The sequence below is a fragment of the Syngnathus typhle genome, linkage group LG8 (assembly GCF_033458585.1).
Source record: "Syngnathus typhle isolate RoL2023-S1 ecotype Sweden linkage group LG8, RoL_Styp_1.0, whole genome shotgun sequence".
In the NCBI taxonomy this organism is placed as follows: domain Eukaryota; kingdom Metazoa; phylum Chordata; class Actinopteri; order Syngnathiformes; family Syngnathidae; genus Syngnathus; species Syngnathus typhle.
The window spans coordinates 11,376,716-11,400,935 of record NC_083745.1 but is presented as its reverse complement, the minus strand read 5'-3'; the positions used below and the strand labels follow the sequence as shown (position 1 = coordinate 11,400,935).

The window sequence follows — 24,220 nt, the reverse complement described above, 5'->3', positions numbered from 1 at the left end:
TCAAACTTATTTTGTACATCGATAACAGTAGATTTGATATGTTTTTCAATAAAATTGATAATTTAGAGTAAGAAAAAAAAAAACTTAAATGAACATCGATACATGTGACCCTCACTCGAGCTCTACGTTCTGGTTTTTGCACTATGATTGTTGACTACAACTCCCAGCCTTCGCTTGAAGCCGTTCCATTGAGGGGTTGACTCGTTTTGTTCACAAGTCTGGCTTTGAATTATGCTAGGCCCGGGCCGTGACACCGATTTAATTAACACCGCCTCTCCGGCACGGTGGAGTCGCCACAACAAGCACCCCAACTTGACGGTTGCTACGCGTTTCTTACGGGTTGCTAGTAGCAAGCATGGCTAATCGCAGCATTTACTCCCTGAGCGTCATTTAAGTGCTATAATGAAACCTTTCAAATCGGACGAGGAGAAAGCGGAGCATCTGAATGTTTACCAGAAACAATTGAGACGTGAGTGGACGTTGTTTTGTGTTTTCGCTCGCGTGGCTCGGTAACCTTCGCTTAAGCAACGCGTCTCAGACAGCCAACATCTTGAGAAGTTTGCTATGACTACTGTTCTCCCCACTCGCCCTTTTAGTGGAGTCTAATTAAAACGTCAATTATATAAGAGACTCATATTCAGTCTCAGTTATAAGTTAAAGCCACCTGTTACCTTTTAAGACCCCCTGGATTAAAGAATAGACTGGTCACGAGTCACATAACATTAGGCACACCTACATCACATTTTAAATAGGACGCAGTACACTCAAGTACCAACATTCAACCTTCATTACAATAATAATAATAATGCTTTCTTGATTGTATAAATGTGTTTATCATAGTAGTTTGCAGTAAAGACATTCCCAAAGACAAGCACTATAGAAAATGTAAGGATGGATCATAATACTAATATACTTGTGTTTACCAGAGCCACCCAACCAAAGCCTACAGCAGCTCAGCGACGCTCTGGAACATCTCCACCACGATGACAATGAGGAGGAAGATCCTGTCAGATGTGAGGATGGGGACGGTCGCAGCGATGGCACCCTGGCCTCGACAATGGAGAAAAAACGGCCTCGGTGGAGCCACAAGAAACAGAGTGACGCAGGTGACAAATGTATAATGGTGACAAAGCACACTTTTTTAATTATATAAGACTATGCCCTGACTATATGAAGTTTATCACTTCACATTTCCGTGACACAAAGATGCCTTAAGATGGCGCCAAAGCAATATTTAATGGTTTTAGCCTCAGCACAAAAACGTTGAAGTTTACTGTAAAACTGACACACAACATTTTTAAGTTATTAGTGTTAGTATGTATATACATATTTTTAACAAATGTTTCATTACTAATACTAACTTCTAAAGCCAGACACCATAGACAGGCTAATGGAAATTACCATAGATGTTACGGTAATTAAATATTCATTTAAACATATTCCGTGAACCGCCACAGATGTGATAACAGTAATTAGCATCAATGTTATGGCAATCATAAAGCTTCTACTACCTGCACATTTAAAATTCCACGAGGTGGTAATATGATATGAAATGGAAAGTTCAAGGGATGTGTAAGTTTTTTGTGCCTGTGTGTACAGTCAATCAACTGAAGAGTCTCCTGTTAAAGCAGGGCAGGGAGATGCCTGCTCCTCTCTCGCCTCCAAAGGTAAACATGTCCCACCGGATATGTCTCGTTATCTTTTTGATCGTGCAAGTCCACTTAGTTACTCAATTATTGTTTCAAAAAGGTAATTGATTAAATAAATGATAGTGACATCTATTATATAATGCATGTACATATATTGTAAAAATAATATAAAATAGTAGCATATATACATAAATGCCTTAATCCATTTTCAGGACTTGGTCCCGGTGACTCACAACCCGCCAGACTACATCCAGCACCTGGAGGCTGAGGTCCAACTCTGCAAGGTTTGTTTGAAGATCCCCTTGTGTGTTCAGCTGGTTTGGCTTGATGAGTAAAAGTGTGCACGTGTGTGTGTGTGTGTGTGTGTGTGAGACAGGAGGAGCAGCAGGGGCTTAAACAGCGCATCCGAGTGGTGGTGGTGGAGAACGAGAAACTGCTCGCCGAGCTCAAAGCCACACATGCGGATGCGTCTCCCAAGGACCATAACACGGTAAAAAAATAACTTTCATAATATGTTGCAATCAAAACACAAATGAATGTGACTCATTCTAATTGATGTCATGTAAAAAAATGCCCATTTTGCTGTGATGCATATTACGTAATTTTATATCCTGTCTTGTGTTTTTAGGTGAACGAAACTATGGCAGGCGACAGTTACGTGGCCAAGCATGGGGAAAGCTACACAGCGTGGAAGCATGAGCTGGTTTGTCCTGTCGTGATAATTGTTTGTCTCTACAGTTGAGTCAGTAAACGCAAAATCATTTTTTGCACTACGCGCACTCAATGTTGTGTGTGTGCACATCAGGAGCAATTGAAGTCGATGCATCAGGCCCAGATTGAAAGACTGGAGGCTCAGGTCCTCTCCCTCAGGTTGGCCTCGGACTTTTTATCGCCGCTTAAATCTTCCGCCTTCCCTTTACCTTCCTGTGGCTCTTTCACCCTCCAGGAGGGATCTGTCTCTCAGTCAGAATGAGTGCCGGGTGCTGACCGGCCGTCTGAGACGCAGCGAGCAGGAGGTGGCGGCAGCGCTGCAGGCCGGCGGCGCGCAGCGTGTGGCCGGCTTGTGTCTGCAGTGCGCGCAGAAGGAGGCGCTATTGGCTTGCACGCCCGACAACGTGCACGTCCAGATTGTTGACCGACTCACCAAGTGAGTAGATACAACACAGTGTGGTGTATTTTATTTTCCAAACATGTCTATAAAGTATATGGGAGGGATAAAACTTTAAATAAGAAAATTAACCTGCATATATGGCTATTCTAGATTATGAGTGGCTTCCTGTGATAAATGGGAGCTTCGGTGTGGGTCTATGTATGTGTATAATGTCTGTTTGAAAGCATTTTGGGGCCTGTTCACTCGCAGGGAGCGTGACGAGCTACTGACGGCTCTGAGTGCGGCACGGTCCGCTCAGCAGGAAATGCAGCACCGGGAGTGGTCGGCTTGTTTGCAAGTCAAAGGCGCCGTTGAGATGGCCGAGGAGGCCCACCTGCACAGAGCTGAGGTAGGATTTTTGCTTTTGAGTACGGCTAAACATCATGAAACCACAAATTAGACAAAACACACATAATTTCTAACTCGTTTTACAACAAATGGTTTACAGATTAACCATGGTTATAATGCCATCTGTTGGCATGTTTGAACTTAGAAAAACAAATCTTTTGGAATTTGTGTGGAAAATGTTCAATCTTGAAACATAATTTTTTGCGAGCATTAACCTTCATCAGCTACCATAAAATAGTTTTTACTATTATTTTCTTCATCCCAATAAAACAAGAAGAACATAGACAAAAATTTGAAGTAAAAATCAAGTAAATGTACTCAACTGGATTTACAATGAGCCATCAATTCAACTGACTGTCGTCTGCAGGTAGAGGTGCAGTGCCAGCAGTTGTCCAGGGAACTCGCCCGGCAGACGACACAGCGAGAACATGACGCGCAATCCCTGAAGGACAGACTGGCCGAGGCCAGAGAGGAAGGACGCACCGAGGGCCGTAGGCAGAAGGAAGAGCTGGCAAATACGGTAAATGCAACTTATCTTACTGAGCATTACCACAAAGTTTGGTGGACAATTCGGTGACATCCAACACAAATAAGCCTGCACTTCCTCATTTGCCGCCGTCCCTTTTACTGACTGAGTTTGTGGTGTGTCCGCGCACGGTGCATCAGGTGGCCTGGCTGTCCCAACGTTCCGCCGAGCTGGAGGGGCACCTCGACAGACTCCACTGCGACAAGAGCTCGATGACCAATCAGCTGGAAGATGTGCAGCGACATCTCGCCAGTGTGGAGCAAGAGAACAGCAAAGTATGCACCTTGATTCACATAGGCATATGTTCTGTTTTTGTAATGCAAGATGACCACAAACTCAATACAATTCTCAACTCTTTTTTTCTTTTTGTACCAAAAATGCATGTATTGTAATTCTCCTTAATTCCACTGGGGGGCAGCAAACCTCTAGCTATGGTCTCTGTATTCCGTCAAACCTTAAACCTCCAAAATATATTTCAACCACTTCAAATGTAGTATCATGCGAGTTTGAGCTATTTGTCTTGATAGATTACCTTACTAACAGTAGCACACGACTATAATGTATGTTCGAGAATAAGGGAACACATTTTCATGAAATTCAAGTAAATATTAATCGGCTCTTGTGTGGGCTTCAGGTCTGTGCGGAGCTCCAGTATCAACTCAGCAATGCTAAACTCAAGAAAGAGGAGGCTGAGCGAGAACTGCAGGACCTCAAGTCCAAGAGCAGCAGGCAGCTGGAGAAATCCACACAGGTTGGTTACATTGTCATATACAGAAGCATGGTAATCAATTTGAAAAACATGGGAAAATAAGTACATTATATTCCCCCCAAAATTATTTGCCAAAATTTTATAAAAATTATTTAGTTTACATTTTATCCATACAGTTGTACATATGTAAATAGTAGATAGTTACGTCAACCCTCTAAAACGAGTGTCAAACTCAAATTCGCAGTGGGCCAAAATTTTAAATTGAACAAAGCCGCGGGCCAAGGTTGAACAAATGAACCTTTTAATATGGAATCAAACAAGTTTTGATTTTACAATGAATATTGAACAAGCAAGGCTTATATAACTTAAAAGTGCAGGCGTGCAAAATCAAGTTGATAATAACACTAATAATACTAATAATAACAATAATAGGAATAATAATAATAAAACATATCAATGGCATATTAAATAAAATTAAAAAACAACATTGAATGCCTCCTTTCTGTTTGGAGCCTTCTGAGGTAAATGTCAAAATTAGCTTCTTACACAGGCTAATAAATTTGAAAATAAAATAACATAACAACTATGAATACCGTTTTTTTCCATGTATAATGCGCAAAATGTAACTAATTTATTGTCCTAAAATCTGGGGTGCGCATTATACATGGGTACAATTCTTTATTTATTTTTTTATCCGTATATCATACGGAGGCCGCCATTACAGATGCGCTTTCTTCTCTGCTGTTCACTTCAAACACGCTCCATTCGAACACAATGCTCTCGTATCAGACGCTTGCTCGATCACCTGCTACATGCTAGCGCATGCGCAGTGATACTGACCGGCAGAATAACATCCGGTTGTTCCCAAAGATGATCTTTTTTCTGAAATAATTTTACGTTTACGGACTTAAGTAGGAGTCAAAATTTGGGTGCGTATTATACATGGGTACATGCGTATAATACCGGCGGGCCAGCTCTAATATTAATTTGAAATTGCCTCGCGGGCCAAATATAATTACACTGCGGGCCAAATTTGGCTCCAGAGTTTGACACCTATGCTCTAAAAAATCATTTATTAAAGGATGTCACATTTTTGGCCAAAATGTTGGTTATGAAATGAAAATATGTTATTATTTTGGAGCAGCTATAGGAATCGACACAGGTGACTAATGCTTTAAAATAAACTGTTCAACCATATTCCGATTTACTGAGCTGACATTTATTTACAGAGTTGCGAATAAGCAAGAATAAAGCCTTACCCGTTTGACACGAGGTCACACGAGTTGTGTTTGAACGCGGTGCTGTGTGAGCGCGCTTGTTTTCAACATATCTCTCCACGGGACAGGAAGTGGAAAAGCTGAGCTCTGAGCTGGTTGGCTGTCGGCAGCGTCTGGAGGCTGTCCAAAGGGACGGCGGCCAATGGCAGGCCGAAGCCCTGAGCCTGGCCGAACAGCTGGCGAGCGCCCAGCGCCAACTGCACCTCACCAGGTGAGCGCCTAATCCCGTTCCGCATGCCAGCAACGCGCTCGCGGCGTCGCCCTCTGCCTCGGCCTCGGTCCGCTTCGGACCCCGCGCACCAACTGTAGCGGCACCAGGTAGCAGCTAATCCTATTAAACGGAAGCGTGTGCGCGTGGACAGCCGCTGGGCCGTGGTCCCGGGACCAACTGGACCCCACCAGGTCACCTCTAATCCTGTTAGGCATGCCACAACATAACACACACACACTGGCTCGCTCACTTGCCGGCGCCAGCAGTGCCAAACTGCTACTTGAGCCTTTCCACTTGTCCCTGGCGCGCGCACTCACGCACGCACGCACACACACACGGAACCATGCACATGCAGGACAGCGTGGCCTCAGTGGCTCTCTCTCCAGGCTCCACCCTCCTTCCTCCTCTTACTTGGATCCACTGCTCTTTCTCATCTATTTTTTTCTTAGCTCAAATTGAAACAGAGGTGGCATATTTGAAATATTTCCATGATTTATTTTCTCTTCGGTGTTTTGTTTTTCTTGACTCATGTCTGAATAAATGCTAAATAAAAAGACACCACTAGTTGTCAGCTCGTTGTCAAATTAAGTTCGCTTGTAAGGCTACAGCATAGTTTATCCTGAAATGTAATTTGAAAACCCAATACTGGTTTTTTTAGGAGTAGTTTCATGATGTCAGTTATTAGTGCTGGAGGCATCCGGAAATTAGATGGAGCCTGTGTTTCTATTTCATCCATCTTGTCCCCCTCCTGTCATCTGTTGCCCGACGACCCGCCGCCACCGGTGTCGTCCGCCCCGACCCGTGCCAGCCGCTGGGGGCGCGTTGTCAACCCTGTCACCCCGCCACCGAGATGTTTGAGATGGGCACAGATGTGACCGTGCTGCCCTGTGTGTGCGTGTGTGTGTTCGTTCACTCTGATCTGTGTTTAAGTGTGTTTGTCTGTCAGCTGGCCAACACTAACACTCACACTGGCTACATGTCGTGTGTGTGTTTGGTAAGCGGTTCTGTGCACGGTGACACAGAGACATTGACCTGGACCAGAGTAACTATTGGCGCAAATGCTCACGTCACTGTGTGATGTAGTTTTATGGCACTGCAGATGTGCGGTGTGATGTTGGACAGCTGCTGGCGCGGCCGGGGAGACAGCAGCCATTGGAATTCAATTTTGCTCATTAGCATTGAAAGGCACTCGGGATTTATTGCTCTGGCTCGTTGATGTTTACAATATCAAAAACATTTCACCCGAGACATACAGGTGCTTTTCAATTTATTGGAATATGGCAAAACATTCCTTCATTTCAATAATAGAGCAATGAAGAAAAGTATGTGTCCATCCGGAAGCCATCAGAGGTCACGCTGCTCTGCTCGAGGCTTGTTCAGCGGATGTGGCCCTTGGCTTTTTTGTCCTCTTAGCTCCTATTTGACCCCCTTGATAGAGGGGAAAGGAGCTCTTTGATTGTCTCTCCGCTTTCATTCTGTCCGCCTTGAGGTGCAAGTGATCACAGCAGATTCAGAGCCTGTTTGATTCCCACCGATTAATGCGTACAAAAAGTGTTTGTTTGTTTTGGTCTGTCGGCAAAATTCACATCACTCGTCGTAGCACGTGTCTATACGCACATACACACACACACGCAATGGTGGGTCCCCTGGCAGCTGGTGCGCTCCAGGATTGGATCATCAGCCAGCTGTGAGTTGGACAGCCCAGGATCTGTCCTAATCCCCGTCACTCTGTTCACATCCACACACACGCGCCGGCCCCAGCCCAGCAGAGGGCTTTACCAAGTTTGGATTGATTGTTTGCTCCTTTCCTTCCTTCTCTCTCTCTCTCTCTCTCTCTCTCTCTGTCTCTCTCTCTCGTTCCTCCTCCTCCTCCTCTTCTTTCTTCATTTTGTCGCTCCCAAAGGCAAACAGAATGAAAAATCGGCCTTAGTGGTCATCTCAAGCCAGGCACGCATGTGATGGTAGAGTACGCCCCATGCTTGGGTTTTTGGGACAATGTCTGCAAGGCCTCCCGCTAAAAAAAAGTCCCATCATCTCTGTGAAATCAGGAATACATAGTCATGAACATGTTTGCTTGGGGAACAGCAAGTTTACTCATTGGACACTTTGTCCAACAAATTCGACTTTTTTCAGAAGATTTGAAAAGCCAGTGAGGGAAAGAGTAAAAAAGGAAAAAAAAAAAAAGTTTCATTAAAGCCTCAAGCGTATTCCGGCCCAGTGAAAACAGTAGAAACCAGAAGGGTACACATTGTATCGGGGCAAAGTACAAAAAAAATTGACTGGGGAATTAAAACAAAATCGAGTTTGATATTTACCCTTTTAAAATGAGTTAGTTAAACTTGTAAATTTGCTTCAGTCAAGTCTGCTATTTTCTCTAACCTTCACATGTTTGTCCAGTGAGTCTCAAATGTCTACATCTCTCCATGCTGTACCCAAAAGTACATTCCTTACACAAGTAACAGAAAAATAAAATCGCTTAATCTGGTCCCACCAAAAAACATTTTGTGCAGAAGCCCCCCAGAGCTCACACAGAGACTCAACAAGGTCACGAGCGACCCCACCAGGCCCCGCCTCTAAAAGGCACACAGACAGTACAATATGGACATATACTTCCTGTACATTATTTTCCACCATTTTGAGTTATAATGTAAAATTTAGAGACGCAATTGTAGTTTTTTGCTTTGTCAAAAATGCGCTTCCTTTTTCTATATATATAAGGTGATTGTTTTGTCCCTTCCATTTATTGTCGCATTGTTTATTAAGATCACAAACAAGATGGCGACACTGAGCTGCTCGCTGTGTTTTTCCTCGACCTTGAGCGCACGGCGAGACAGCGAGACTTTCCCCAAACTCCATTAAACATGTCACGCTGCTGCTGCTCTCTCTCTCTCCGCGCTCCTCCGCCTCATCTGTCGCGGCACGGCGGCGGCGAGGTCTGCGTAGGCGGAGACGAGAGAGCGGCACGGGTGAGCGTGAGAGGGCGGAGAAGTGTAAATGAGGAAGGTGAAGGCAGCAGATGCCGCGTCCCGCCAGAGGCTGGCTCCGAGCAGGCCCCGGCCAAATTCAGCATCCGACAAAACTGCTGCAAAGCAAACTCGGCGGGGGGCTCTTGTCCAATCACAGCCCGGCATAATAGTGCTGCAGCGACGCCGGCAGCGCAAACGCACACTGGACCGCGGCTTTGGTGTTCTTACCTGTAAGCACACGCTCAGATTTTTGTCAATTTTAGAAATGTTAGTGTGAACATTGGACTAATGAGACTTTGCTGATTTTAATCGGCAAGGTGAGTGAGGAAAAAAATGACACGCCCAAGATCGGACCTTTGCTGACTTTAGTGTCAAGGGAGGGAAAGCACTCAAAGTTGACCCAATTTTTGGTTTGTGTTTTTTTTTACGAGTGTGTTGGATGCAAGTATGTGGCCTCTGAGTGCCTCATTTCCAGAAGGTGAGCTGGAGTGGAGTGCAGCAATGTGTGCGTCTTTCCTTTGTGTAAATGTTAAGTGTTGATACCTCGGGGCGACACCTGTGTCTGCGGAGTTTGATGCGTAGGTCTCTGTGTGACGGCGGCGGAGCCGTGCCAGGTAGAAGGCCCCGCTGCGCGCGTGCGCGTCTGGTCGGCAGCCATGTTGTTGGGGAGCAGATGGCACCGTGGTTGGCAGGGGAGGGGCTGCTTAGCACAACTAATCAGACAGTTACGGATAGGGCAGCTGGGAGGGCTCTCGGCCAGCCCTCCGTGTGTGTGTGTGTGTGTGCGCGCGCGTGTGTGTTAGCGAGAAAGCGTATGCGCTCTGATGTTGACAGTGGTGGGCCCGTCGGCCTTGTGATGACGCCTCGCGGCGCTCCTCTCGCCTCCTCGCTGCCAGGGTGCCCCTGTGTGTGCACCTCGCGCTTCCTATCTTCAGTCTTATTGTCTGCTACTTTTGATTTTTTTTCTCTTTGTCACGTTTTTAGAAGCACAAGTTGACTTTATTGACTCAATTAGTAGTCGACATTAGTTGTTCCGCTTATGCTTTTAAATCCATCGATCTAATATTTCTTTTTAAAAAGTATCTTTGAAATAATGTTTCTGAAAATCTTTGGGTAATTTTAGTCAGCTCTTTTTTTTTTCTTTCTTTGCTTTTAAATTATTTGCTTTGGACTGGTTGGTCGCCCCCGTCCAACTGAATGTTCTGGATCCCATCTGTAATATCTTCAAAATCTTTATACTCGGCGGGGGCCTTTGGTGCCTGTAAAATTACATCAATCAATCAAAAATGTGTTTTTCTTTTTCATCTAGCAGCTTTCATACCTAAATAGCATTCACAAAACAAGTCAGCAAAGAGAACAGCACCACTACACCCCGGCCCGTTTGTAAAAACAAAACAGATAATTGAAGTACTTGACATAGCTGAGGAGAAATTAAACTTTGCACTTGCCACTTTACACTGAAACCAGTTTGAATTTCAGGAGGATTTTATCGAGTTAAATATTATTATTGATTTATTTATTTAAATAGCATACATCATACACACCTAAGGTAGTTTCTACTGTATGTAACGTTAATTGACACAGTAGTGGAAGAGCGCTCCTCGCTCAGCCTTCCGTGATTATCAAACAGCGCCGTAATCTGTTCGTCTTTGCAAAAATAGACGCAATCGACAGATCCCTGACTGGGAGACCTCGGGCAAGATGGAGGCAAATCTGTCGGCGACAACTGTTCTCTGAGCAGCCAAGTGTGCCCCGGGACACTGGCCTACATAGGCGCACTTCTGTCGCGCCACCCACAAGCGAGCGAACCGGCGCCTCCGCCTTCTATCCACCATCCGTCCACCTCCGTGCTTCGCCCGTGCCATCCCGCAGCGCTGCGCACGAGGCCTCACACAACTTTCTGTCAATTGTCCACACTTGCTCATGTGAGTGTGAATGGTTGGTTTTACGTGGTCGGGTCCAGTGGACCCTGCGTGACCAAAGTCAGCCGATATAGGCTTGAGTGTGATGTAGAAAACATCCTGGTCAAATGTAGGATTCCCCTCAGAGGAGTCCAAGAGTAGCTTTTGAGATGTCTTAAACATACTTGCAGGCTCGGACCAGAGCTCTAACGGTATTCCGACGTGTCTCGGCGGGAAGAGGGTTGACAATTGGAGGGGCGCATCTCCTTGATAAGAAAAGAGGCTCGGGCCGCCGCCTGTAAACAAAGTTGACTCGCCGACAGATGGATTGAATGACAGAGCGCCAAGCCGCGCCAGGGAATGAGGCTGGCAGCGCTGCGGCGAGTGAAGGAGGGAGGGATGGATGGATGGAGAGATAAAGGGAGGAGGTGGCCAACAGGAGAGGAGGTGTGAACAGGTGCATGGCCGCTGAAGGAAGAACCAGCAGATGGAGAGACACACAGCCAGTTTAGTTACAGAAAAAAAGAGAGTGTGGGGGGGGAGGAGGCATGAGGGGATGGGATGGAGGATAGAGCAATGCAGAGAAAGCGAGAGAGACAGATGAAGACGGGTGGCAGGCTGCATCAGGCCGCCTCTGTGTGTCATATGTCGGCGTGACTCGGAGGCGTGCTAAAAAACCAAACACAAAGCCATTTGTTACACGTGGCGTCAATAAATGATGTTCAATATGTCATTTTCATTTGACGCTCTTTTTCCCTCTCTGTCGTGTTCTTTTCAAGGGCTTGGCGGAGAGAGCCCTCCGCACACACTCGCAGGCAAAGTTTGCATATTAATGTTGACGCTGTGCCTGTCCGCCATCATATTTAGCTGCTGCGTCTGGTGGAATAAGTCCACCTGCAATGAATTGAACAAGTGGATGGAAAAACAGAAATAGGCAACGGCTAGTAGAGTACAGGATGCAAAACTATCTTTTTAAGAATACTAATTTCACTTAAGCAATTACATGGTGCTAACCAAACAGTGGCGCATAGCGACATGTACAGTGACTGTGAAGCTACATTTTAGTACCTGCTGATGCTGAGTCCCGATACTTGATGATACCATAACATGGCACAGCTTGTATCCATCGTATTTGTTTTTACGTCATTATACATTTTTCCAGGTTGCATGTATTGCACATTGTTACACATTTTTAGCACTTCAAAGAATGTATGTATGTCGTGAAATAAGATGAGAAATTGTGAAATTGCCAACGCAATCATCCAGAATGAGTGACACATTTTGTTCTTTGAAGTGGGATTAAGCCAATGTCGCTTTGACAAACAATGGCATCAGTGTGACTGCTGGTCTCCTCGCACAAACTTGCTGCATGTTACTGTGACTTTGTGTGATGTATTCGAAAAGCGCCATTGTGCTTGTCGCTCTTTGTACAAACATCAGTGTCTCCTCCAAGTCCACCATCTGACTCCAATTTGTGCCGCTCCTCTAATAAAGCAGCATTTGGCGCTGCTGGCGCCGGACGTCGCCGGCAACGCGGGGCGCCGCAAACTCTGGGTCGGGCCGGGCCGCGCTGCCCCCCCTCGTCTAATGGCCGACAGCTTGAATAGTGCCTACTTACGTCGGTTCTGCCCAGTAAGCCCCCCCCAGCTCTCTCTTTACCCAGCAGCCACTGCACCTGGCTGCTCAGCCACAAACATCCCAGCTTTGGCCTTTGGCCCGACTGCTAACTGACGCTTGTCCAGAGCTGCGTGTGTTCATATGCGTGTGTGTGTGTGTGTGTGTGTGTGTGTGTGTGTGTGTGTGTGTGTGTCCGCCCGCCCGCCTGCATCAGGGCTTGCCACATTATGGAGCCGACACACTGGTTCCTGTCCAGCCCCCAAACTGGAGGCCCTTTGATGGTTCTATGCTAATGGCCTGCTGCTTGGATTTGATCAAATTGAACTCAAGCAGATGAAGACGGTCCAGTTGGTGACCTCACTTGTCCTCCAGCGACTTTCTGTTGAAGAGCGGGACCTCGAGGTCCAACACAATCCATTGTAGACAACTGTCACCATCATAAGAGCTTTAGCTAGCTAAAAACTAACCGAGTTTCTGTGTGCTGTGCTCTCTTTTTGAATGATAGTTATTTAAAATCACAAAATGGCACGATTGTCAAAGTGCTGTCGGCATATTTCTTCCTCTGTGTCGAATGCTGAGGGCTTGACTTACTTGAGGAAGTACCGAAAAACCGAGAACAAATTTGAAGTGATGAAGAAGCAATAACGTGTCTTCTCTAATGTCTTTCTACTTGTTTGTTGAGTTCTATCCTTCTTTCCCCGAATTCTCGGGGTCCTACTACATTGAATATTGTTTGTCACTTTCAGGTCTTGACACAAACACGCTCGCATAAAGGTGTCAGAGTGTTGTTCTGAAGTTGTTTTGCGACAAAGAGGCGGCGGCGGCGGCGCTCCGTTTGCTAGCTTGCTTGCTTTTGTGGCCCCGCCATTGCCGACTGCTGCAACTTTCTGGCGTGGCGTGTAATGCTAATTGGTGGGTAAACAGGTTTGGTGCAAGCGCCCCGTCCTCCTCCTCATCCTGCTCTTCAATGGCGCGCGTATGGACAGAAACACAAAAGTAGACGCAGCCCCCCTGGAACCTCTTGCAGGACCAAATGGCTGGCAATGCCTGGCCGCCATCTCCCGCTGAGCCCTGGTGTGCGCTTTGGTGGCTCAGGCTGCTGTTCAAACCCAGCGGGTGTCCCGCTCACCCACACACACACACTCGGTCTCCCTGCGTCCCCTGCACGGCAACGCCACCCGCTTTCACACCCCAGACAGCAGGACAGCAGGAGAACACACACACACAAACACGCAGGAAGGCAGGCAGGATGGAACCGACAGACGCGGTCACTTTAGAGATGCAGGCCAAGCGCTGCAGGGGAGAAAAGTTTTCACTTGAACTGGAGAATTCTCTCTTCATTAGCGCCTCTTTGGACTTCAGGAAGAGTTGTATTTATTTGTCATCGCTCTCGCTCTCTCCCCGCCTTTGTAGTTTCTCCCGTTCTTTTGTGTGCGTCTGTTGTTGGCACGCGGCTGGACTTGGAAAGTTTGTCTCCGACAGACGGCCGGCCGGTTGGGATGCGCGCACCTTTTTTGTGACGGCCCTACCTGCGTCGGAGGCAGGAATCAAAAGTGATGCGATGGTGCGTCACCGTGCGTTTATGTGGACACGCGACATTCTCGACCCGCTATTTCCCGCTTGTGCTGCAAATGTGACAGCCCTGTCGTTGAGCAGGAAGAAGGAGAGTGCAGTTCTAATACTTTAATCTTGGGGCCTTCATCTGATCTTTGTTTTATTTTGTCATTTTTTAAAGGAAGTTTGAATAAATTCTCTTTTAGTTTTCATTGTTTTTGATTTATTGCCTTAGTTTTGGTTATCGATATTAACCCTGACCGCCCTGCAAGCTGTCTCTGATGTCACTTACTTGGCCACGCCCCTCAAAGGCACACACATTGCAGTTTGCACTTCCTACTTTAGTATTTTCCATTATCTTTTGTTTTGTTTTCCAAAGACATTGTGATTGATGTCAGTGGAAGGGCTTAATGCAATTTGATTCATTCCAGTTGCTGTTTGACACCCATGATGTGAATTCCACTTGTACTGAGCCTCCTTGTGTTTGTGTATCGGCGCCTCCAGAGAAGCCAGCGAGACGGCGGCGAGAGCTCACGAGGACGAAATGGCGTGCGCTGCCCGTGCCTGGCGCCAGCGTGAGGGCGAGATGGCGGCGCTGCTGCAGCAAACAGAGACGCAGCACCTGCAGAGAGGTCAGTGACTCCAAAACGAGGACTGAGCCTGGATAGGCTGTCGCTCCCTGTGACCCTGTGACAAGGGTAAGCGCCATGGAAAATGGATGGTCGTAGCAGCAAGGCGCCTCTGAGGTGGATGTGGCGGTGTGGAAGGTGACCTGGACGGACGGGTCAGAGTGCCCGCTGCGTCCCAGCGTCAGACCATCTGGCTCCTTCTCCTCCTTCTCCTTACCTGCATCGACTCTCTTTTTACAAATAGTCCTGGATTTGTCACAAGTTCATGCAGAGCTGTTGTTGTGATTTGATTTTCCATAGGGAATCAAATTGACAGAATTGAAATTTCAGAATGGAAAATGTGTAATTCATGAAAAAAGAAAAGCCCAATTGTACCAAGGCAAACAACCAATTTTAAGAGTTGTAAAGTGCACATCGGAGCTACCGCTGCTCGCACATCTGTGGCACCATCTGGCTCCTTGCCCCCTCTCCTCTTCCGCCACCTTTCCTTTCCTTACCTGCGCTTTTTTCTTTGCAACTCGGAGGCCCGCTGCTACTTGCAAAGAAAAAAAGGAGGCCAGTGGAGTGAGTGAGGAGAAGGAGGGAGCTTTGGCGGGAAGAGGAGGCGTAAACAAAGGCTTGCTTTCCTGGCATGTGGCAGTGCCACACATGTTGTCTAAAGAGAGCTGACATCAGAGCACAGCAGGAAACGCCGAGGGAGGGGGGAGGCGGAGGGGCACGGTGGCCATCCTTTAGTCACTCGCATCACTTCCTCTCGCCGCTCTCACAGACGAGCGCCATAATGAGCTTTCTTTTTTTTTTGCTCTCCTTCCATCCACCACCTTTTTTTTTTTATATTCCTATTTTTTTTTAAATGCATGCATACAGAGTTGCCTCGAGATGACATCAGATATTTCTCCCCCTCCCTCGTCCCCCCATGGCTTTGGCTGTTGTTTGTTTCCAGTGCCAGTTCTGCCGGGCTTTCTGTGTCCCAGGGTTCTTTTTGGCCTACGCGCGGCCAGACATATTCAAAGCCCGCTCGCCTAATTAGTATTCTTCATCCCAACTTTCTCGCACTATGGCCAAGACTGCGTGTGTGCGCGTGCACCCACCAGATGAAGCTCGTCAAAGTTAGGCAAGCATCATTACAGACTTGCCATGTTTGGCATGTGGAACATTTTTGGGATGGAAGTCGAATAGAAGTATTAATACATATTCAACACTGATAAACAACTATGGGAATAAAGTCATTGAAAAATGCTAAAATATTGCAAGATGAAAAGAAAAATATTGTGACAATAAAAAAGCAACTTTTTTTTTTATTGTGACAATATATTTTACGGAAGGCATAGGCCCAAATTTTACGTTGACTGAAAAAACTTCAACAGAAAAAAATTAATTGTGAGAATAAAGTTTGAAATTCCGATGATGGAATGGCCCAACTTTTCAAAGACGTGGCCTTGTCCTCCTTTTTATTTGATTGTTGCCAGTGCCTGATGGTGCGCCGATGCGAGAGCAGGTGGGGGCGTCATCAGTGGCGTCCAAAAACGACGCCATTGTTAGGATTTGTTTGTTTCCCAAGGAGAGCAAACATATGCTGGTATGCGCGCAATTTCAAAGGCGGGATGAAAGCCTGCTCGGAAAGAGGACAAGGTGGCAAAGGGCATAGCACCAGACAACATTGTATTTTAACGTTCAATCTTCAATGCGGTACATATGTACTTTTGCTGCAGCGTTTGTGCATTTCATCTCTACACGGGCGCCAGGAGGCACTTTTTACATTTTTTTTCAAATTCTTTAGTGGAGTGCAGCAAAGTGTTTGCTTTGTGTGTCCGCAGCCGGCGAGCTGGACAAACTCCTGTCTTCCCAGAATTCCCTCATCAAGAAGCTGAAGGAGGAGTGTCGCACGCTGGGAGCCACGTTGGAGGAGCTGGCGGGAAACAGAAGGTCAATGCCTTAAAACGTCTTGATGAATCGTCGTATGGTTGACATTTCTATATCGCACTGCAGAGTGTTGTATTTGTTTCGTGACTAGCTTACATGCTACATGTTCCCTTCCTGCCTGACCTGTTTTCTTGTTCAACCTGATGCAAGTGGAGTCACAGCAGGCCTGCCTGCCCCTCCATCTGCCATGTGTACGTGTCTGCCTGTTGTTGTTTGTGTGTGTGTGTTTTGCATATACATGTGTGTGAGTACGTGTACGACAGTGACCCTGGGCCCAGCGTTCTGTCAGCTGTTGGAGCTGTGCTGCGCATTAGTCACATGACGGCCTCCAATCTGGCCCTGACAGACAGCCCGCGCTGGCTTCACCAGCCACAACACACACACACACACACACACAGACTGAAGAAGGCTCCGAAATGATAAACGCCGTTCCCCTTAGATGCCCATTCAGTCGGTAGGTGATCCGCAAAACAGTGGCGTCACTATATGTGTGTGTGTGTTTGTGTTCGTTTGTGTGTGTGCGCGCATGTGTGTGTGTGTGGGCCTCTGGCTGTTTGAGCTCCTGGAGTCCAAGCCAAGTGTAGCGGTTAAAGTCCTGCTGGACCGCCACAGTGACAATACACACAAACTCATGCTGGGGCTGACGAGGTCCGCTCTGTGCTGTTGAAGCAGAAAATGGGCTACGGGTGCCCTCAAGGTTCATGTGCACCTCACGCATTTGGGACACTTTTCACCTTGCATGTCAAGCCGTGCTATTACAGGAAAGAAAAAACAGTACTTTGGATAAAGATTTTTTTTTATTATTATTTTTAAAAGTTGTTGAAGGAGTAGCAGTACTTTTACATCTTTATTTGTGTAAAATGGAGCTTTTTTATTGACTTGTAACATTTAAAATGTTTTTTCTTTCTTTTTGTTTGTAGGCGGGAAGTGGAGCAGCTGGCTGCTGTGAATCACCACCTTCAGGACACAGTGAAGAATATGAGAGCACGCTGCTCCGACATGGAGAAACAGTGTGTTCAGCACGGACGCGTGCACCACACCATGAAGAACAGGTGCGCACACACGCAAAATCAACACGTAGCTCGTTTCACCAGACTAGTCATAAAGAATAAAGTTGTCATTTTAAGAGCAAAAAGAGAAAATATTTGTCGCACGAGTAAAGTTGAAATATGTTGAGAATCAACGTGGCGTTCTTGGAAAATACATAATTAAGAGAACATCAATAACAAATGACCAGGATAAAATTATACTTTTTACTTGAAAAGATGTAATGATGTAGATTGCAATGTTACAAGAAAAAAAGAAGCTAATTTTATTAATCGAAAAAAAAAAAACATACTATTACAAGCTAGCTAAAATTATGTGTTTATGCTCTCTTTTTTTCTCGCTAACAAGAAGGTGTTATTTTGTGACATCACTCAAAATGCCCCCCCCCCCCCAAAAAGAGAAAGAAAAAAAAAAACATGTAAATGGCACGGCTGCTGATGCTTAAACTATGGTGGAGTTCATAGACAATTCTGGAACGGCATAAAGTGCTTCCAGATTTGCCTTTGGCTGCAGTCTTTGTGTGCGCGTGTCTCCGCAGGGGCGCTTGGCCAGTCGCCTGCCTCTGCCCATGTGGCCCAGAGTGTGTGTGGGTGTCGTCATCCCGCTCTGTAGGAGCTCTGCATCAGCACCTTACCTAGACACACGCACACGCCACCACATTTTCCTCCCACCCGCCTGTGAACTTGTGGCCAAGCAGACAAACAGAAGCAAAAGTCAAGCGTGCGGCAGCTGCATGCAAAAACAATCTCGCTTGGTGAGAAGGTATCGTTCTTGCGTGGGTCCTCGGGAGGTTCGCTTGAGCACGGCTGCCAAGCGCGGATGGACCGGGAAGCTGGCGCCCAAACTTGGCGCCGCCTTCCCCGGCCGAACAATGATAATCAGCGTTGGCATTTAGCAAATTCTGTTTTGTGCTTTGACACTTTTCTCAGTGGATGAATCCTCCTGCGAGTTGCCCCGCGTGTCAACATCTTTTTTTTTTCTTCTGCTTTTCGACATGCCTGACCACAGTTTTTTTAGTTGCTGTTGTGGATGGATTTGCTTAGTGTTGAGTGTTTGCTGCTTGTGGGCCTTTAAATGCCAATTGAAACCGCTTGAAAAGGTTTTTAGGGTTACAACAATATTTTTTAAAAATTAATTGGGGTGTGGCTTGATTTTGAACGTGGGTACACGAAGGCAGTGTCTGCCAGCGTTTGTTCTGCCATGGCACATATTTTGAGAAATGTGGAGGCACATTACCAAATCGAAATAACTCACCTTTGTGTGAAATTTGAGCCTGTTTAGTTGAATGCAAAATGATCATTTGGTATGAATGGCAACAGGGGGATGCATAGATTCATGGACGGAATTGACACTCTCCTCTTTTGTACTGTAAAGAAAGAAAGAAAGAAAGAAAGAAAGAAAGAAAGAAAGAAAGAAAGAAAGAAAGAAAGAAAGAAAGAAAGAAAGAAAGAAAGAAAGAAAGAAAGAAAGAAAGAAAGAAAGAAAGAAACGACTCAATGTCCAAGTTGAGTTGGCTTTGATTTCACTTTTCAGTACAAAACGTGAACACTTACAGTTAGCCATCAACAACCGTTCCAGCTGCAATGACACATTGAACGACAGCAGTGTGTGCGCTTGTCTCAGTCTTGGAGTCTCTGAATGTTACTGCATGTTACCCCCCCAAGGGCTCTTGAACGCATCACAGCGTGCTCCATCGCAGCGCCCCAAGGCCTTTCGAGATGTAACCCGCTAACAAGGCGAGTGAGCGGACTTGTCGCCATCCAGACCCCCCCCCCCCCCCCCGTTTTTTTTTCCTCCCCTCGCTGCAATCTGTGCCGGGAAGAGCAAAACATTTGGAAAATCAGCTTGATGTATTTTTACTGGGCCAAGCCTGCTGCCAAACGACACAGGGGTTTCTTAACACACACTTCATTATTTATTTGACTATTTCGGTGTTGTTTACGTCGTGAGCAGGAAGGGGGGGGGGGGGTTGACGGCGTGGCCAAGAGTGGTTACAAACCAACATGGAACATATTATTAGAACACATTGCTCAATAAATAGTGCTAATGTTCTCAATTATATTTGTTTGATGCTTATTATTAGCTGTCTTGCGTCAAACTTGGAAATTTTCACCTGAAATATTTTATCGTAGTCACCAGGGAGTCGGATACACATCAAGCTATTTTTCTTAGTTTTTTTTTAAGTTGAGTTTCAAAATTTGTTCTACATTTAAATGATATGATATATAAGTCCTTTACACTTGTTATCCCTGTTCTTTATTATTCAACCTTTTCCGAACACTTTTTTACACTTAACTACTTTCACTAAATTCATCTGATTCACCTCATTCCAATTTCAACATATTCCAAGTATTCATGTTTTTTCCATTCCATTTTCCCAAAATTCACAAATTTTCAGCCAAAGTGTTACCATTCATGGGACATTGAACATTTCACATTTACATCAATCCCGTTTGGAATTCACATCATTCAGCTAATTCAAATCCCATTGGGAAAGGTTTTCAACATTCCCAAACTTGCCATGTTTCAAAAATTTCACATTTTCACCTTAAAAACATGCACAAAATTTTACTAAATTTAGTTTTCCCCTTCTACATTTTTTTAACAATTCAACCTCTTCCAACTTTAAATAGTTCATCGTATGCCTACCTATTCCAAAACCTCCCATTTACCAAAATTACACATTTTCAACTTTAAAATTGGCGCAAAATTTTGCAAAACTCATTTTTCCCATCTACTTTCTACATTCTTGGACCGATTCAACCCATTCCAACTTTAAACGGTAATGTTTTTTGTCACTTACTGTTTTTCTCACTCACTGCTTTTCTCGCTCACTGTTTTTCTTGCTTAAGATATTTCTTGCTTAAGTTTTTCCTTGCTCACAGTTTTTCTCGCTTATAGTTTTTCTTGCTTACGGTTGTTCCCGCCTACAGTTTTTTCTTCCTACATTTTTTTCTCGCTTGCGTTTTTTTTTTTTTTTTTTGCTTACTAATTGTCCTTGCTTACTGGTTTTCTCACGTACTGTTTTTTCTCGCTTTCTGGTCTTTCTAAATACTTATATATTCACCTGCAGTTTCCTAATATCTTACCAATTTATACTGTTCGAACTTCAACATTTTCAGTCATTGTATACCATTTCCTGTCACTCAGTATCATTTGACATCATTCTGAAGCATTCCCCAAGTTTTTATTCAGCCTCTTCGACTTCACACGCAATTTCTTCAGAAATTGAATCTCTAGCTGTTACAAAATATTGCACCACTTTTATAAAGATAATTGGCATTTAATTTTTAAAAAGTGTTGTTTCTTTCAAAACAAGTGCTGAATGTTAAGCAGTGTGAAACATTGCAAAGAGCAGTATAGCACAAAATGTTTTATACTTTATATAAAACATTTTATGTTACAAACAATTAAAATTTGTAGAACATTAAAAGGTGGTTCATATTATTTTGTATGCTAGCCGTGGCTCAGTCAGTAGAGTGCCTTGTTTAAAAAACGGTAGGCGGTTCAAACCGAGCTCTGTCTGAGCCCAATGATGTATTGTCCTGGGGCAAGACAATTCACACACCTTGCCTCATTACCCCTTGGCCAATTTTAATGCATCTACAGAAATATGCATTGATTCACACTGCCCCTGTGAAATAAAGAAATAAAATAATACAAATATTTTCCATGACTCACACATTGCTTTTACATTTGAAATGAAGTTGCAACATTTGAATTGCTTTCAAGAATAAATGAATAATCTTACAATGAGTAATTAGTTAATTAGTAGTTATTGTGATTGAGTGATTTAAAAAAGAATCTAAAAGGACAAAGCAGGCAAAAGACATTACACAAATATGAAACCTGAGCAATCGCATCTTTCCAAAGCTGAAATTGAAATCTCTTTTCCTTTTGTCCATTTTTATTTCCAAGGGTGCAACACTTACGTCGGCCCTCTCTTCATCTTCCTCCTCTTCTTCGTCTCCTTCTGTCACGCGTCTTCTCGGCGTTGATTCGCTGTCCTCTTTGCGGCAGCGAAAGCCACGCAAACCTTTAGTCAGCGCACAGCTGCTTGCCGGCCGCCTCACCAATTATCACCACGCACACACGCTTAGGTCACACACAATCATCCACTATGCGTGTGTGTGCAAAGTGTATGGGTGGCGCAACATACAGAATATGCGCAGATGTGTGTGCGGATACACAGGCTTGACTGAGCCATATGGCCTCCGTGAACAAGGATGGTGCATGCGTCTGGAGGAGGGATGGCGGCCCATGTGCGCCATGAGCTGTGCAAGCAGTTGTTCAAGTGTGTGTGTGTGTGTGTGTGTGTGTGTGTGTGTGTGTGTGTGTGTGTGTGTGTGTGTGTGTGTGTGTGTGTGTACGTGTATGCGGGGACCAGAGGCTCCAGGAGATTGGTTAATGGAACAAATGGTCGCGACAGGCCGCGGGAAGAAGGAACAGGCTTGCTGCTACCGCCGGCGCGCTACGAGCCCTGGGGTGCGAAGGCTGCTTCATCTGGGCGCCTGCCACACATACGCACACACACACACAGTGTGCTGTCATGGCCCAGAAGCTAGAGGGACACCACTTCTTACAAAAACTTTTCATTTGCAAATGAAGTTGGCAAGGAGTCAAGGTGTGTGAAAAGTCTTGCCCAAGACACAATGACGTGCCTCAGACAGAGCTGGATTCTAACGACCATCCTTCCGGTTTCCGAATGATCTGCTCTACTACCTGAGCCCTGGCCGCCAGCCGAACTCACTTCTGACCCTCAGATACAGGATGTCAGCGACCGGAAAAGGCTACTGTGGAGACTGCAGCGAGTTAGTATTAAACCAACTTGGTCCTTGTCCATTTCTCTCCACATTGCATTTATCGAGTGAGCACTGCTGTCCTCACCTCTTGGCGGTGTGCATCTCTCATCCTCTCTCGCGGTCCAAGCGGGCTCGTGCAGTCTGGGTGGTGTCGCGCAGCTTTTTTCGGCTTGCAGCAGCGCGGTGGCAGAAGTGGCCAGAGGCCTCGCAAGCTGCACCCTTTGCAAGTGTGCAACGTCAGCGAGGATGCCTCATAAAGGACTGCCGTTTCAACAGCAGTAGTGTAACATTTTAATACGTGCTGTTAACACGCCTGCAGCACGCGCGCACGGAGCACAGATGAAGGCAAGCGCCTGTTGGTTGACATCTAACAGTATTAAACTAAAAGTGGGGATAAGTGCTTCAGATAATGGTTTGAAATTAGGGTTTCCAACTTGGGTTACGCTTTTAATTCGGGTTTGCAACAAGGGTTGGGGTTTCAAATTAGCTTTTGCAACATGGGTAACAAATTAGGGTTTGCAATTAGGGTTAGGGCAGTGGTTCTTAACTTTGTTCGAAGTACTGAACGCCACCAGGTTCATATGCGCCTTCACCGAACACCTAGTGAAAAAAATTTTTTTTTTCAAATTCACATTTTTTACTGGTGCACAAAATGAGGCATGTATGAACATCACCTTGTTCAAAGAACAAAACCAACACGATGCATGAACTATCGATTGAACCCAGGTTAAAACCACTGGGTTAGGGTTTCAAACTCAGGTAAGGGTTTCAAATTAGGGTTCGCAACAACACGAACCACCTTCAATTGCTTTCTGATGTTGTCTGACATGTCAGCATATTAATGTCACCTTGAAATACATTTGAGGCTTTTGAACAGCGCAAACCTAACCCTAACCCCCGGAGGACATGTTGCACTCCCACCTGTAAATAAACACAACCACAAACAAACATTTTATATCGACACTAGCTTTGGGCTACGACTCACGTGTGCCACTGAGTGTGTGCGGGTGTCATTATCAAGACTGTCAGGGGAAATTACTGCTGAGTGCCCCCCAGCTAAACTTGGTTGGATTTTTGACTGCTATCACACCAACACACGCATGCTCGCACACACACACACAGTCCAGCAGGTGGGGTCCTTTCACAGGTCAAAATGTCCCTACAATAACAAATGATATTGTATAATGCAATAATAAATAAATTCTTTGTGTGTGTGTGTGTGTGTGTGTTTATGTAGGCTTCAACAGTTGGACCGCCACTGCCAGAGGAGCGCCCAGCAGGTGTGTGAGCTGCTGGCGAAACAGAACCACATGATGATCAACCACTAAACAACTAACACGATGTGTGCGTGTGACTAACTGAATTTCTGAGTGCGTCTCAAGTAGCAATATCAGTTATTTTTTACTCTTTTTCAATTTTTATTTCAGAAATGTGCATTTGTACCTCGTTTAAGCAGGATTGCAATAAAGCTGGAATAGAAGAATAGTAACTTAAATAAAACTGCTTTTCAACATCGATTTATTATTTTCATGTTCAAACACATTTCTCAAATTTTTAGTAGTACTGAATGAGAAACATTAAACTGTTTATAATCAGACTCTTTAGATGCAAGATATTTTTAATGAAATTGATTTATATTGCGATTTTTAAAAGAATATCCAGCCAGGTTTTTAGTTGCTGCAAGTGTTTTTGTAGTTCTTTCTCTATTTTTACAACAAAAGCTATTGAGAAAGCGCTACAAATAATAAAGAGCTGTTGTGTTGTATTTTAATGGCAGTAAAAAATAATTGAGAACATTTAAAAAATCTATTTCCCTTGGGCATATTTAATTTTTTAACCCCAAATTGAAGGGAAATTGAATTAAAATATAATTGATTGAATCCCATTAAAATATTTTTTTTATTGATGATT

At 45.0% G+C, this 24,220-nt stretch overlaps 1 protein-coding gene across 4 annotated transcripts; it reads left to right on the top strand.

The window, feature by feature from the left end:
• Nucleotides 1-197: 197 nt before the first annotated feature.
• On the top strand, nt 198-23,826 carry sdccag8 (SHH signaling and ciliogenesis regulator sdccag8). 4 transcript variants are annotated; one of them, XR_009715267.1, is made up of 19 exons: nt 198-469; nt 927-1,106; nt 1,600-1,667; nt 1,862-1,933; nt 2,026-2,139; nt 2,278-2,352; nt 2,455-2,519; nt 2,596-2,796; nt 3,010-3,148; nt 3,515-3,667; nt 3,814-3,948; nt 4,308-4,424; nt 5,728-5,870; nt 14,413-14,540; nt 16,355-16,463; nt 17,381-17,512; nt 21,895-21,992; nt 22,116-22,318; nt 23,547-23,826. XR_009715267.1 is itself a non-coding variant. In XM_061286037.1 (17 exons), exons 1-17 carry the CDS (start codon nt 403-405, stop codon nt 18,143-18,145), a joined length of 1,998 nt encoding a protein of 665 aa, XP_061142021.1. In that variant the 5' UTR covers nt 200-402; the 3' UTR covers nt 18,146-18,415. The 4 variants fall into 4 exon arrangements, 3 of the variants coding, with proteins under 3 accessions (XP_061142021.1, XP_061142023.1, XP_061142022.1); XM_061286037.1 differs by lacking the exons at nt 21,895-21,992; nt 22,116-22,318; nt 23,547-23,826 and adding an exon at nt 18,046-18,415 and having other exon boundaries at nt 200-469; XM_061286039.1 differs by lacking the exons at nt 21,895-21,992; nt 22,116-22,318; nt 23,547-23,826 and adding an exon at nt 18,437-21,171 and having other exon boundaries at nt 202-469.
• Nucleotides 23,827-24,220: the final 394 nt, after the last annotated feature.

Coding starts and splice junctions, on each gene's coding strand:
- sdccag8 (XM_061286037.1), top strand. CDS start 403: ATGAAACCTTTCAAATCGGACGAGGAGAAAGCGGAGCATCTGAATGTT. Junction 3,668..3,813: donor AGGAAGAGCTGGCAAATACG/GTAAATGCAACT, acceptor ACGGTGCATCAG/GTGGCCTGGCTGTCCCAACG. Junction 14,541..16,354: donor GACGCAGCACCTGCAGAGAG/GTCAGTGACTCC, acceptor GTGTGTCCGCAG/CCGGCGAGCTGGACAAACTC.